At 36.9% G+C, this 15,001-nt stretch overlaps 1 protein-coding gene across 1 annotated transcript; it reads right to left on the reverse strand.

Moving 5' to 3' along the window:
- Nucleotides 1–4,206: 4,206 nt before the first annotated feature.
- LOC6035888 (spindle pole body component 110) lies at nucleotides 4,207–9,960 on the reverse strand. Its single transcript, XM_038254685.1, has 2 exons — nucleotides 6,621–9,960; nucleotides 4,207–6,560 (listed from the first exon to the last, which is right to left on the reverse strand). Exons 1-2 carry the CDS (start codon nucleotides 9,360–9,362, stop codon nucleotides 6,255–6,257), a joined length of 3,048 nt encoding a protein of 1,015 aa, XP_038110613.1. The 5' UTR covers nucleotides 9,363–9,960; the 3' UTR covers nucleotides 4,207–6,254.
- Nucleotides 9,961–15,001: the final 5,041 nt, after the last annotated feature.

Genomic DNA, 15,001 nt, shown 5'->3' on the forward strand with positions numbered 1-15,001 from the left:
AGAACACATTTGTTCAAATTCAAAATGTCCAAAATAGGTGAGAATCATCAAAATAATGCTTTGAGCTTTCACTTTACCGATACAGAGTGGATTCGTTAATTCGAATGGAACTGCATTCGAATTATCAAATCCAAATTTGCTGATTGGAACAACTGACAGCTGTCAAACGCACGAAACCACGTGTTCGTAAATCGATGAACAAAGGAGTCGAAATGTAAACATTAATTTGACAGCTAAATTTTTGACATTGAGTGTTTTTTTGATTCGAAAACGTTCAAATTAGCGAGCATTTGAATTAGCGGACATTCGAAGAAGTGAAATTCTAATTAACGAATGCGCTCTGTACATTGAAAAAAAAATGATGATAATATGGAATGGTGACAGATTTTGTGTCAAAAAATCAGGAACTGGTGAAATTTCATCAGTTTCTGAGCAATTCTCTATAAAAGCGGCCGATTTCGACAATTTATTTTTTATTTTTTTATTTAGCTCAAACTTTGTGGAGGCCTTCCCTATGACCAAAAAAGCCATTTTGTGTCGTTGGTCTCCATAAAATTTTGACAGCTGTTCATACAAAAATGGTACGTAAATATTCAAAAATCTGTATTTTTTAAGAAATTTCCTGATTGGTGTCTACGGCAAAATTATTGATGTTGATGAAGACTATTCATAAAATAGGTACCGTAAACCGGGTTGACATTGATAGGATTTCTATTTAATTTTGGAATATTTTCCAACTTGAAAATTTTGATTATTATTTTTAAAGATTATTATTTTTAAAACATGTACTGGCACACAACGTCCATGCATTATTTAAAAAAAAATTTTTTCAATAGTGTTTGAAAATACACTAAAACCCCCGTTACGCGCAGGCGTTACGCTTTTTGTTTGGTTGATTTCTCGAAAACAGTGTAATGTTTCTACATTCCTTTGAAAGCAATTTGTAGATCTGCATAAGACGTATAAATCTTTTTAAAAAGATTGCAAAAATATTGCGTCGTTCCAGAGAAATCGACGAAATACAAAGCGTAACGCCTGAGCGTAAATCGGGTTTTTAGTGTATTTGCTTTAAAAATTCTTATTTTTAATCCCGGGGCGACTTCGATAGTCATAGTTTTTCTTGTATTATGATTCTAAAACACATAATATTTATTATTTACAAACTCATTTTGCCTTCTCCTAGTGAAAAATTGACCAAAAAATTCGAAAATGCATTTCGTTTTCCGATTCGAAATCATGTTCATTGAGAAAATCATGACACTTTAAGAGTATCAAAATAATCCTATGGATAAACTTTTTCTTAATTAGAGTTAACTATCTTTATAATCTTTTTAAAACTTTATGAAAACTTCTTCTTGAAACTTTAAACACTTCTCTGCCACGATCAGTATGATTTCATACCATTCCGTACGTATTCAATTTGTACTCTTCATTTTGCGCAACAATTTCAAACCAAAGTCAATCCGGCTATCAAAGTCACCCCGTTTTACCTCGTCACAAAAATTTAATTTACCGAAATCCGATTTTTTTGTATTGTTTTAGGAGACCGCATCAGTGTTGAACAATTAAACATTTGTATGATTTTATGATCCATCGAAAAAAGACATTTCGAACATTTTGGAGTCAAGACAAACATTTCAAAAGGACCAAACATAGGAAAGGACCCCAAAAAGATTAAACCAAATCAAAAAATATAAATAGATCCTTTTTCGGTTTTGTTGGAAAATTGCTCAGGTTATGATAATGACTTCTCAGAAAAATAGGTAAAAATAACTAAGAAAACTCATTTTTTTTATTTTTTTTTCATTCTAAAAATTCTTCAAAGTACTATTTTTTCCATTTTTTCATAATTTTAAACTTAAAACGATTTTTTTGCGCTCCATTTTGTTATTGTGCATAATCAGATACCAAAGGTAAAAGATTTTTTTAAGTAGAAGTTTTTGAAAAAAATGATTTTTGAAATAAACGAAAGTGTTATCATGCTTAATTTTAAACATCAATTAAAGACACAAAATTAAATTTGCAATTGATGATAAAGTGCACTATTTTGTTATTACATATGAATTTTATCTTACACGGAAAAACGTCAATTCTCGAAATCGTGAATTATGTTCATGAAATTGAGAACCACGAAGAACCTTCGCAATTCGCAATTTTCAGTGTAAGAACGGGCCTTGACCGATCTTATGCACTAGGTTCCCGACGAACACGCACTGCCCTTACACCTACATCTCACCCTTGCTCTGAGTCAGTACGAGCAACACGCTAGAACACGCTTTGAGTGTTCGTGCCAGGCATGCACACCTTCTTTTCCGGTTACGCATTTTAACTCGGCCGGGGGTGGTACATTACGTAGGGTTTGATGTAAGTATAAGCGCCTAACCATTTAATGTGTGCCTAACAACTTTTATACAGCAAAAACTGTTTTATTTTTAGTTTGAATTCAAAAACTAGTTGTTATTTTACTGTGTATTGTTTTCTCCTGAGATATTCCCTAATGTTAAGTCGTGTTTATCTGTTGCTATTTCTTTTGTCGCGGTGTTTTGTTACAATTTTTGGTCCTAAGCATGTTATAAAAGTTTACCAAAAGTACAATAGTAATGTTTGTGTTAATCCTTTAATCATTCCATAAATTGCGTAAGGGCTCCAACCTTGCTTAAGAAAATGGTGAAGTTTCAAAACAATGGACAGTGAAGGAAATATACTATGTAAAGAATCAAAAGTACAAGAAAGATAGCGATTTATGAAGTAGATAAAGAAATTAACAATAGTTAATAAATAGAGGTAACAAACAAGCTTATATTGTATTGAGGGCAATTTACAGGGAAGATGAGAAATTATTCAAATAGATAAATAAAGAAAAGGCATATGATAAACAAAATTGACATCGCTGCCAAATTAAGGGAAAGCAGACAGTTTTTTTACAGCAGAATCAATTGGTAAAATAGAGTGGAAACATCGCTGCCAAATTAAGGGAAAGCAGACAGTTTTTTACAGCAGCATCAATTGGTAAAAAAGAGTGGAAAGGCGTTGAGAAATAAGAGAATCAAATAAGTAAAATCGAAATCAAACGGAGAATAGTAAGCAGAAGCCGTTTTAGAAAATCAGTGAAACAAAATAAACAGAAGATAGCTGATAGCTGAAATGGAAAGAAGAGAAACCCCGTTGTGCGATGTTTCAGGTACATCCACAGCAGTTGACTCAACATACTGCGAATCAAAACAATACCGTCTACAATCACAAATTACTTCCCTTTCCCACATTGACGCGCCCCTTTCTTTTAGCCGTCTCTACTCTGACCCTCGCTGGTCAAAGGTTTACGAGTCGTTTCCACAGGCCACCAGCTAGGTTACACCTTGTCATCATGATGACTAAACCAAGCCAACGTGGAGGTAAGAAAATAGGACACTTGCAAGAAACCAGAGCCATGCTGTTTTGTCCAAACAGCACTACGGATGTAGTTGGGCTCCTTCCGGGATGTTCCTCGCCTGGGTGTTGTCAACCGACGAGTATCATCAGTATCATGCACCCTTGGCCTGCAGAGAACCACGAAGAACCTTATGACTAAATTCCTTCGTGGTTCTAAAATCCATGAACACAATTTACGATTACTGGAATAGATTAAGGGATAAAGCCTATTAAGGGTGCACAGCAACCAAAGAAGTTGTTGTCTTTTTATTTCAAAATGGTCAAACTTGCGGATCCAATTCTGCTACAATTTGGATGCAAAAATAGTCAAATCTTGTTGTAAATTGTTTTCTAGACAGTACATTAGGAGATGAATAAACAATTGTATTGATAGTTCCCGTAGTTTTGAAGATATCTGTAACAAAAATCTTGGTGCAAAAGCTCTGGTTGATGTGCAACGTTAATGTTAATTTTTTTGTAAAAAAAAATAGCTTTTCATTATTACCCCTCATTTTCCAACAAGCGATTATTTAATAAATTCAATTTACATCATTTCAGAATTCTAAAATTAACATTTCAAAATGTCAAAAAAGTGGAAGTGGTTTTAAAAGTTTTGAGAGGCCTAAAAATTGATTCGTTGAGAATCCATTTTAGTGATATTTCAAACTAGAGAGAAGAGAGAGGATATTTGAAGAAAAAAAAACTCTAGGTGAAGATTTTTAATGACATTATCACTTTGTTAGCTTTATTTGGAGGTACGGAAAATTTCTTTCAAACAAACAATTAAAACATGACAAATTTACGGAACGGTGCTACGAAATGTGTTCTATTTTGCAATATGAATAAATATATGGTAAACCTCATCTGCTGATTCTCCTGAAAACATCCCACCGTCAAACTTTTTTCTGGAAGAATCATTTTTACATTTACAAATCCCCTCCGGACATTCTGAATTGATGAATAAATATCTACGCTAAAGATGGGTAAATATGTGTATCGATGATATTTTGCTCTCCTACACTTTGCTAAGTCGCTCTCCTTGTCAGGAGAACAGGATAATTACACCTCAAACAGTTGCTGAACTAGCGATTTAATTAGCAAGCTATCACTCAAATTGCCTCCAATTAGCGATAAATCGTAGTACTAAATTAGTATTGTGTACAGGCGAAACGATTAGTGCAGTGGCATATCTGAGAAGTATTAAAACGCTTTTGCATATATACTTGGAACGAATAAAATAACTTAAAGCATCACAGTTGAACAAAGCATCTTCTGTTTTTTTGTAAGAACAAAATAAATTCGATTTCAATTAAAGCTTTAGTGAAAAAGTAGGCAAATACTCTCGATATAAAATAAACAAGCCAAAGGAACTTAAACAACTAGAAATGCAATTGGAAGCTACTTTCGCTATAGCCTAATAAGTACTCTAATGTCAACTAATCTATTTGCTAGGCCGTCGCAACCAAAGTGACCAACAAACTTTTAAATTACATAAAAAAACCCCAAATTTACATACAGTCACTTTAGTATGGAGGGCCCTGCTAACTTATTCTTTCCTGTGTAATTTGTGTCTAAATTGTAACGTTTGCACTAATCTAACATTGATGTGGCCTGTGGGTTGAGAGTTGAACCGGTGCTTAACATTTTTTTTCTATTTTGAGTTGACTTTCTTACTGTCTTTTCCATTATTTTTTACAACTAACATTGATGGATCTTATTGATAAATTGTGATTTTTAAATGAAGTTATGTTTGAGCAACGCTTTTTTGTATTGGTTGGTAATCTCGGTCATGGCGAAAAAAACGGTGCTACGTAGTTTATGTGCACGGTGAAGAATGGGCGCAACCAGTGAAACGTACATCTCTAACAAACAGTGACGATTTTTTTGTAAGAACAGTCTCAGGTTCAGTAGAAGCACAGTATTTGCATAAGTTGAATTTTAATTTACGAAACTAGAGATAAAATGGTTCCTAATAATTCATTAATTATATATTTGCACACGGATACATGGCAGTGTTCCCAGATCACCAGATTTTTTTTTCAAATATCTTTTAGTAGGTATTCAATATTATTAGATCTTCATGTAATTTCCATTGAAAACCTACAACATTCTATCTAAAAATATCAAGAAATTCAGCTAGCCAGATCTTCAATTTTTTATCGAAAAGGTTTTTAAAATTATTGAACAATGTATTGCGCAGTAATTCTGAAAGTATTTTTTTTTTTTCATCTAAAAATACTGCTGACTTCCACTTCAATGGATAACACTTATGGAAGGGTTGCCAGATCATCAAAGTGTTTGGCTAATCGGAAAATGTATCCAACAGAGCAGCTCAAATTTTGATAAAAATGAATTCAGATTTCAATGACAAATTCCTACCTCTCGCTTTAAAAAGTACGAGCAATCATTCTAAAGCAGCTGGATTTTATGACAGTGTTGTCAAATCTTTAAAGAGTATTGCTTGACTGATATTTTTCAATATCTCTTCCAGAGATGTACAACAAGACGATTCCGGAAGAAAATTACTTATTTACTGAAATACTGACAACGCTCTAATGTGTTGCCAAAATTTCGTTGTATTTTCCTCATTAATTGTATTTTCCATTCAAATCGTTTAGTGGACAACAATTGCAAATACTGTGCTGCCAAAGAACCTCTCCCCAAGCAATAACATTTAAACTAACTAAACATTCAATTGACAACCACTTTCACTCTAGTTGAAAGTATGCAATTGAACGTTAAGTACCAAATTCTCTTCAGAAACGAATCCCACCTCGTCAAACCACGAATTTCCTCCCACTTCTCGCTAATTTGCCTTCCCCGCGGAGGAAATCACGCGCCTAAACTCATCTACTGTTGTACGTCCCATTGGTCGCGTCCTGGAGTTCCTCCATCAGCGAAACCACGTGGTACCGCTGGTTACCGTTCTGCCGCACCACCGAGTTCAGCTGATGCATCTCCGCCCGCAGCGAAGCGACACATTCCTGAAGGGGTCTTACCGAACTCCGTCGCGAACACTCGCTAACGAGCGCTTTTAGCGATTCTTCGTCGAACCTGGCAGCTGCCGGTGCCGTCGAATCGCCGCCACTAGACTCAAGGCTGGGAACGCTGGCGACACTGTTGTCGGTTTGGTCACTGGCGATGTGGTCACTCTAAAACGAAGAATTTAGGTTTAAGCTCCATTGAATTCATGTGCTGTTCAGCAAACCCACCTTGAGATTACATTCCACCATGCGGACCAGTTCCGTTTTCAGTTCCGCCACGGCGTCCTGTAGTGCCTGCTTTTCCTGCTTCTCGGCGATGATTTCGTCTCGCAGTATCTGTACGTCGTTGAAGAATCGATGCCGGGATTCTTCCAGAACCCGCTCGGACTCTTCGTAAAGCTGAAGTCGTGCGTAAGCCGTCTCCAGCTGAACTACACAAATCTGAAGCTTCTTCTGCAGCTCGTCGATCTGATCCCGAAGTTTGCTCTCCTCCAGCTGGCGAGTTCCGATGGAATCTTGCAGTGAGTTCCGCTCGCTGCTTATTTCGGTTAGGATTCTTTGGGAATCTTCCAACTGGAAGCGCTTGACTGTCAGTTCCGACCGTATTTCATCACTCTCAACGCGTTGGATTTCACCTTCGAGTTTCAAATTTTCAATTACCGTACTCTTTTCCTCGGACGAAGACAGTGACTGCTTGAGCTCCTCTTCCAATTGCTGAATCTTCCTCTCACTAATCTGAAGAAGTTCCTTGAAGCGTTGATTCTCCTTGCTAACATGCTGCTTGTCTCTCAAATCAGCAAAAATACGTTGAAACGAGCTCCAGATGTCCTCATCTACCTGTACCAAGCAGTTGTTCTGCAAAGCCATCGCCAATCGCAGCTTCTCTCCCTTCAGCGTGTCACGTTCACCAACCGCCGATTCCAGATCCGCTTCCAGCAACATCGTCTTTTCCCTCATCCCAGCCAGCTCACACTCCATCGACGATATTCGGCAAACTTCTTTCTCCAGCGACTCCACCTGCTGTTCAGCAACCTTGCGCGCACGCTCGTGTTCCTTGACCTTACGCAACAGCGTTCTGTTGTTCAGCTCGTACCGCTTCAGCTTCTGGCGATGTTCGCTCTCGATCACCTTCAGCAGAATCTTCAGCTCACGCGTATCGTCCTCGGGAAGACTCTGGCCATGCTTCTGACACGTGTTGCTGTTCTTAGCGTCCTCAGAAGCTTCCTCCCTGCTGTTATCCGAGCTGCTACCGCTAATACTCGTTCCGATGGAACTCTCGCTACTCGAGCTCATCTTTGCCGCATCCCGTTGCAGCCGTTCCTGCAACTCCCCGATGTCCTGCTTCAGCTGCCGAACGACCTGTTCGCTCCTCCGGAACTTTTCATTGTACTCCGCGCACTGACCTAGTTTCAACTCAAGGTCCAAGTTCTTGGACTGGATCGTACGGAAGTTGGCCAGCAGTTGCTCGTACTGTTCCTTCGCCACGGCCTCACTCATGCTCAGCCGGCGCTGCAGATCCTTGCGACATCGTTCCACCTGGACAAACCGTTCCCGAAGCTCGCGATTATCCTGGTCCAACTTGTCCGCCGCAAATTCCTTCACAGCCAGCGCTCGTCGCGTGTTTTCAAAGTTTATCGATAAAACTTGCAATTGCGCCCGCAGGTGCCCAATGCTGACATCTAGGTCTCGGTTGGTAAAGTTCTGCCGCGCGACATCCAGATGGAGCTGGGTGTTCTCCTGCCGGGCATGCTCCCTGGCTGCCTTCAGGTCGGCGTTTTCTGTCTCGAGGGTTGCGATTCTCGATATGGTTTCACTTTGTTTATTTTTACACGCTTCGGTGAGGGCTTCTTGACTGAAGAGACTGCTTTGGAGGATTGCAAGGTTGCGTTCCAGTTGTTCCGTTCTTTCCTGGTAGTCATTGTTGGTGTCAGTGAGAAATTTGATCTTCTCTGACGAATCCTTCAACTTTTGAAGCGTTTCTTCCAGCACGAAATCGGAAACGTTTTCCAACTTGTTGGAAGCCTCTATGAGACTCAACTTTTCCAGCAGGTCTTCCTTTTCCTTGATAGCCCTTCGCTCAACCTCCTCCGCGTTCCGTATCACTTGCTGCAGTTCCAGTTTCAATCGATCGTTGTTGGATTTTTCTATACTTATACGATTCTCTAGCTGTAAATTACTCTCCCTCAATTTGGCGTTCACATTTTGGCACGTATGTAACTCATCGCGGAACCACTGCTCAGAGCTGCGCACCGAACTGAGCTCGTTCTTGATCTCCAACAAAATCTTCCCCAGTTTCCTCACCTCCAGCGAAAGACTCTCCCTATCACAGTACTGCTCGGCAATCTTCTCCTTCAAGACCACATTTGCACGATCCTTGCAGTCGAGCTGAATCTTTGCCTGATCCAGCTCTGATTGTAACTTCAAAATCTCCAACGAGCTTCCACCCGTCAATCCCCTGCCCTCCGACACCCGTAATAATTCCTGTAACCGTTCCACCTCCTGCTGCAGACCGCTCTTTTCATCCTCCAGCCGCCGATGCTTCTTGGTCCACTCCAGCTCAACTTCGTTCCGGATTTCGTTCCATTTGTACTTGTACGTCAACAGCTCCGTCCGCGTCTGATACAGCTCCGTATTCAGCTGCACGAACCGCTCGTGGGCCAAATCCTGACTTCCCGGACTCGCTGCCGTCTTCCCCTTGGAACTTTCCGAGAACGAAAAGTTTCCCGAATCATAATTCGTAGAGCCCTCGTTCCGCAGCACAGCGTTCAAGGCATCCTCCTCTTCTCCAGCCGTTTCGGTAGCATCCGAAAGCAGACTCTCCGGAGCGCTTTCTTCCGCTGGTTCTGGTGTATTAAAGAAGCTGCTGCTTCTCCCTGCCAGCAGTAACCGATGCCACGTGACACTACTGCTCCCATCGCCATCGTCGTCGTCGTCCCCGGCCACGGAACAACCCTCCGGTGCAGTGGACATCGCCTCAAAGGGTTTCCAGCGTCAAGTGAAAGGAACCGATGTACGTGTGTCTGTGCGTTTGCTCGTTTGGCCTCGATTCACTTTTCCTTACATGCCATGGTGGCAGCCAATCTCTTCGCCGTCAGCAGGCTTGCCAATTCTGTCTGCTATTCCAAACCACAAAGCTTTTGATGGATGTTGTCGCTTGAAATTTAAATGGAATTTTAAAAAGACACAAAACAATGACACAACAAGCGCGATAACACAACAATTTTCCAAGAGACAAGTGCTCGTCCCTCTCTCTCGTCTGTATGTTACGAAGACCCGAAAGTGAATGAAGTTTTCGCGCTGTCAGCACTTTTACTTCAATGACGTCGTCGCTCGCTCGTTCGCAGGTGATTTGAAAACAAACAAATATGGCGATGCTTCGCAAAGGGCGTATGAAGAATGAAACCGGAGCAATAGGTGTCGAGTTGGTATTTGTTCTAATCACTATTTCTATGAATGAAAATGTTTAAAGTGGTACTTTACAACATTTTTCAAAATAGGTTATGAGAGCAGGTATGGCCTTAAGTTTTATAGTAGATATTAAAAATGATATAAGCTTTTTTCTACCTACTCAACAGCACTTACTACCGACCGAGGTTTACCTAGTCAATTTAACAATTTAAAAAAGTCGTGCAGATAATTTGGTGGAATGTTTATTCTTGCTTGGCCAATCGGATGGTCATCTCTAGGGTTAGTGAAATTTCACGATTTCGCGGACAGCGTGAAATCCGCGAAATTTGGCTTTTTTCGTGAATTCCCGTGAAATTTTACGTTTGTGTGAAAATGTAACGATTTTTCTTAATAATAATACATCAAACACAAATAGGAACGAATATAATCTTATGAACTACTGAAAGTGAGTGAATGGCCTGATTTAATCACTAATAAATGGTTAGTGATTTTTGACGATTTTGTGGACGGTGAGCAGTTCCCTAGGATTTCGGTCATTCGATTTTTTTTTGTATTTTCTAACCCGACTGAAACTTTTTTGGTGCCTTCGGTATGCCCAAAGAAGCCATTTTGCATCATTAGTTTGTCCATATAATTTTCCATACAAATTTCGCAGCTGTCCATATAAAAATGATGTATGAAAATTCAAAAATCTGTATCTTTTGAAGGAATTTTTTGATCGATTTGGTGTCTTCGGCAAAGTTGTAGGTATGGATACGGACTACACTGGAAAAAAATAATACACGGTCAAAAAATTTGGTGATTTTTTTATTTAACTTTTTATCACGAAAACTTGATTTGCAAAAAAAAAAACACTATTTTTATTTTTTTTTAATTTTTTTATATGTTTTAGAAGACATAAAATGTCAACTTTTCAGAAATTTCCAAGGTTGTGCAAAAAATCATTGACCGAGTTATGAATTTTGTAATCCATACTTATTTTTTCAAAAAATCGAAATATTGGTCGCAAATTTTTTTCAACTTCATTTTTCGATGTAAAATCAAATTTGCAATTAAAAAGTACTTTAGTAAAATTTTGATAAAGTGCAGCGTTTTCAAGTTAAATCCATATTTAGGTGACTTTTTTGAAAATAGTCGCAGTTTTTCATTTTTTTTAATTAGTGCACATGTTTGCACACTTTTGAAAAAAACTATTTTTGAAAAGCTGAGAAAGTATGAAACATTTGTGAAATTTTCCGATCTTTTCGAAAAAATTACTTTCAAAATTTTCAAATCAAGACTAACATTTCAAAAGGGCCAAACATTCAATATTACGCCCTTTTAAAATGTTAGTCTTGATTTGAAAATTTTGAAAATAATGTTTTCGAAAAGATCGGAAAATTTCACAAAAGTTTCATATGAAACTATTGGCACTACGCCCCCCGGGGCATGGCCTTCCTCTAACGTGGGATTTCTGCTCCAGCGCCTCTGACGAGACAGGAGAAACCGGGACCGACGTTTTACTTCACCATCCGATAGAAGCTCAGTGGATAAGGCGGGAATCGAACCCGCGTCTCATAGCATCATCGGGATCGGCAGCCGAAGCCGCTACCCCTGCGCCACGAGACCCACAAAGTTTCATATATTAACATTGAAAATCGGACCATTAGTTGCTGAGATATCGACATTAAAAAATGATGGGCTGTTTGGGTGAGACTTAGAAAACATCAATTTTCCTGTTATTAAGCCTTTGCATTGCAATACCTCAGCAACTATGGGTCGTATCAACAAGTGTGCAAACATGTGCACTAATTTAAAAAAATGAAAAACTGCGACTATTTTTTTTAAAGTCACCTAACTATGGATTTAACTTGAAAACGGTGCACTTTATCAAAATTTTACAAAAGTACTTTTTGATTGCAAATTTGATTTTACATCGTAATATGAAGTTGAAAAAAAATTGCGACCAATATTTCGATTTTTTGAAAAAATCAGTATTGATTAAAAAATGCATAACTCGGTCAATGATATTTTGCACAACCTGTAAATTTCTGAAAAGTTTGCATTTTATGTCCTCTAAAACATATCAAAAAATAAAAAAAAAATAAAAATAGTGTTTTTTTGCAAATCAAATTTTAGTCATAAAAAGTTAAATAAAAAAATCACTAATTTTTTTTAACGTGTATCATTTTTTCCAGTGTAGTCCGTATCCATACCTACAACTTTGCCGAAGACACCAAATCGATCAAAAAATTCCTTCAAAAGATACAGATTTTTGAATTTTCATACATCATTTTTGTATGGACAGCTGCGAAATTTGTATGGAAAATTATATGGACAAACTAATGATGCAAAATGGCTTCTTTGGGCATACCGAAGGTACCAAAAAAGTTTCAGTCGGATAAAAAAATACAAAAATTAAAATTTAAGAAAAGAGACCGTTTTCGTAGAGAATTGCTCGGGTGTGAAATTCGTAAAAATTTATAAATTATCTCTTTTTTTTAATAACAACTTACTAAATATTTCATCCATAAAAACTATTTAAGTTAATTTTATTAGCTATCAATTGAAAAACTTGATATTAACCATTTGAAGAAATGTTCAGATTTTTTAGTTTTTAAGAAATTTACTGAATTTAGTTATATTTTCATTCGCTGTAATACAGATTTAACTAATATCTTATTTGAAAGGTATAGTTTCAAAAAGATAATATAAGAAGCTTTGTTGTATTGAAAAGAAAATGAAGATTATTTTTTATTTTTGAAAACACCTTTTGAAAACATTTCATTTTTTTCTGAGCCCAGTTTATTTCAATTTCAATTTGTGTTTTTATTAGAATTTAGCAGTTCTGTTCCAGGATGTTACATTTGAAATTCAGAGATTTGGAGAACCTTTCATCTGAGATCAATTCATAAGCCTTTGCAGGGAGAGTATATATTTCTACGTTTAGAGTTTGCTAGCTGAGTGCTCTTTTAGGGAAAATAAATTTTGAGAAAAAACCCTAGATCTATGTTGAGCCCAGTTTAAGTTTAATGATATTTGTTTATTTGGGTGCATAATTCCCGTAAAAGTTAAAAAATACTTCATTTTTGTTTTCTTTTCTCATTTAGAATAAAAAATTTCGATTTTGTTAAAAATTATATTAATTTTGTAATTTCTGAAAAGTGAGATGAATACTTTGAAAATATGTTTAATGGGCTAAAAGTCGCAGAAAATTCAATTTTGACTGGAAAAGATTGTTAAATCTAGCTTTGATATGAGCTATAAGCTTTATTAGTCGAATATCAAAATGAAGTCCTAGAAATGATAATACGCAAGCTCAACATTTTGTTTCAAAAGTCCGGCTCCGTGGCTTAATGGTTACGGCTTCTGCCTCATAAGCAGAAGGTTCAGGGATCAAATCCCGGCCGGTACCTTTGAAATTTGGAACCAGGAATTTGAGCTTTGAATATGAACAAAAACGAAAGTGAATCAGGTGGGATTCGAACTCACACCTCTGGATTGGTGGTCTGGGACGCTAAGCAGTCAGCCATCAGAAGGTTTACACTCTAGCAGTGAATTGATCCGTAGTGTTGAAACATGTTATCTTCTCATATTAAATACGCGCTGATCCCTGATTTGCCTGACGGGATTGGAAGTCTAAATATAGATCGAGTTTCCTTCAGATGCTTGCTTCTATGTTTAGGCGGGGCCGAACAATGCCCAGCGACCTCGGAATTGGACCGCAAGGAGCTCTGTCATTCTGAAACGGGTCGTTGGAAGCAGCGCGAGGGCTATCACTACCTAATACCCGGGACTGAGATAAGTTGTATCAGCATTCGGCATATACAAAGTCTGATACAAACTATACTTTCCCATAATTTCGCTACCGGTTAGCGGGTATTGGATTGGACCACACACACACACAGCTCAACATTTTGTTTCAAAATATAAATAGAGGAACCAGGTGGAAACTTTTTTGAAAATGAGGACATTTTTTTGTTTGTGTAACGTAAACTTGAACGTTAACGTTTAGTGAAGTTTTTTTTAAGTTTATTGGAGAATAATATTTAATGAAGCATAACAAGTAGTTTCTGTGATTTAAACGTCGGATTTTCAGAGTCATTCTAACATTTTTCATGTTCCGCGAAATTTGCGTGAAATTTTGCGTTTTGAAATTGAGGTCTCCGTGAAATTTGCAATTTTCGAGCGTGAAAAATCACTAAGCCTAGTCATCTCGTCCAAAAAGTCAAACGGCATATTTTTTTGCAACGGCAAAAAAATAATAATAAAAACTCAAAAACTTAAAAATTAACATAAAAACTCAAAAATCAAAACTTAGAAACTAAAACATTAAAAAACTCAAAAATTAACCTTAAAACTGAGAAGTTAAATCGGAAAAAAAACAAAAGAAAAAAAAATAAAAAATTTAAACATGAAAATTGAAAATTTTAAAATGAAAAAAATAAAACAAAAATAATAACTTAACAATAAAAAAACAAAAACAAAAAATAAAATCTAACCAAAAAATTAAAATTCAAAATTACACGTTAAAAATAAAAACTAAGAAAAACTAAATATTATCTAATCAAATAAAAAATTTAAACTTACAAATTAACTGACGATCAGCAACTATTTTTTCGGTTTCAAATGTAAAAAAATAAAATAAATATGTTTTTTTTGTACTTTTAAATAAAAAAAAAAAACAAAATAAAATTAAACCTTACATTTTAACACTGTCAAAATTTTAACTTGGGCCATAAAAATGTACGGCTTGATTTTAAAATTTCGAAAATATTGCAAAATGGCTTCTTTTGCATGAATTCATTGTCATAGCCATGTCCACAAACAAAGTGGAAAAATCAATTATTAACCAAATATCACTTTTAATAATAGTTGATCGTGAAAACATATTCATGATTTTTGTTATCAATCAAATGTTGCTTTGTATTTTTAGCCCTGAGAATGGACATAGATGGTTGGATTATATAATCGAGCTTTTATTGTATTCAATTAACCGGAGATTTCTACAGCCATGAAGTAGTGAAGCGAGACACCCTTATATCATGTTTTATTTTATATACTTTTTCATTAGAAGGTCATGTAATAGAATTGGTTAACAACTATATACCTAATCCTGTTCATCAATCCCCCTAAGCAGGGATGGAATTGCGAACCATCTTCACCAGCGAAAGAGCGAGGAGGCGAAACTAGCAAAAGAAAATCGCTCCCGAAAATCAATC

This window comes from Culex quinquefasciatus, chromosome 2, assembly GCF_015732765.1.
Source record: "Culex quinquefasciatus strain JHB chromosome 2, VPISU_Cqui_1.0_pri_paternal, whole genome shotgun sequence".
NCBI classification, from domain to species: Eukaryota; Metazoa; Arthropoda; class Insecta; order Diptera; family Culicidae; genus Culex; species Culex quinquefasciatus.

What these genes read in the sequence shown, in the direction of transcription:
- LOC6035888 (XM_038254685.1), bottom strand. Translation starts at nt 9,362, where the DNA reads ATGTCCACTGCACCGGAGGGTTGTTCCGTGGCCGGGGACGACGACGAC. An exon ending in TGGTGGAATGTAATCTCAAG is followed by an intron (nt 6,561 to 6,620) that starts GTGGGTTTGCTG and finishes TCTTCGTTTTAG; the next exon opens with AGTGACCACATCGCCAGTGA.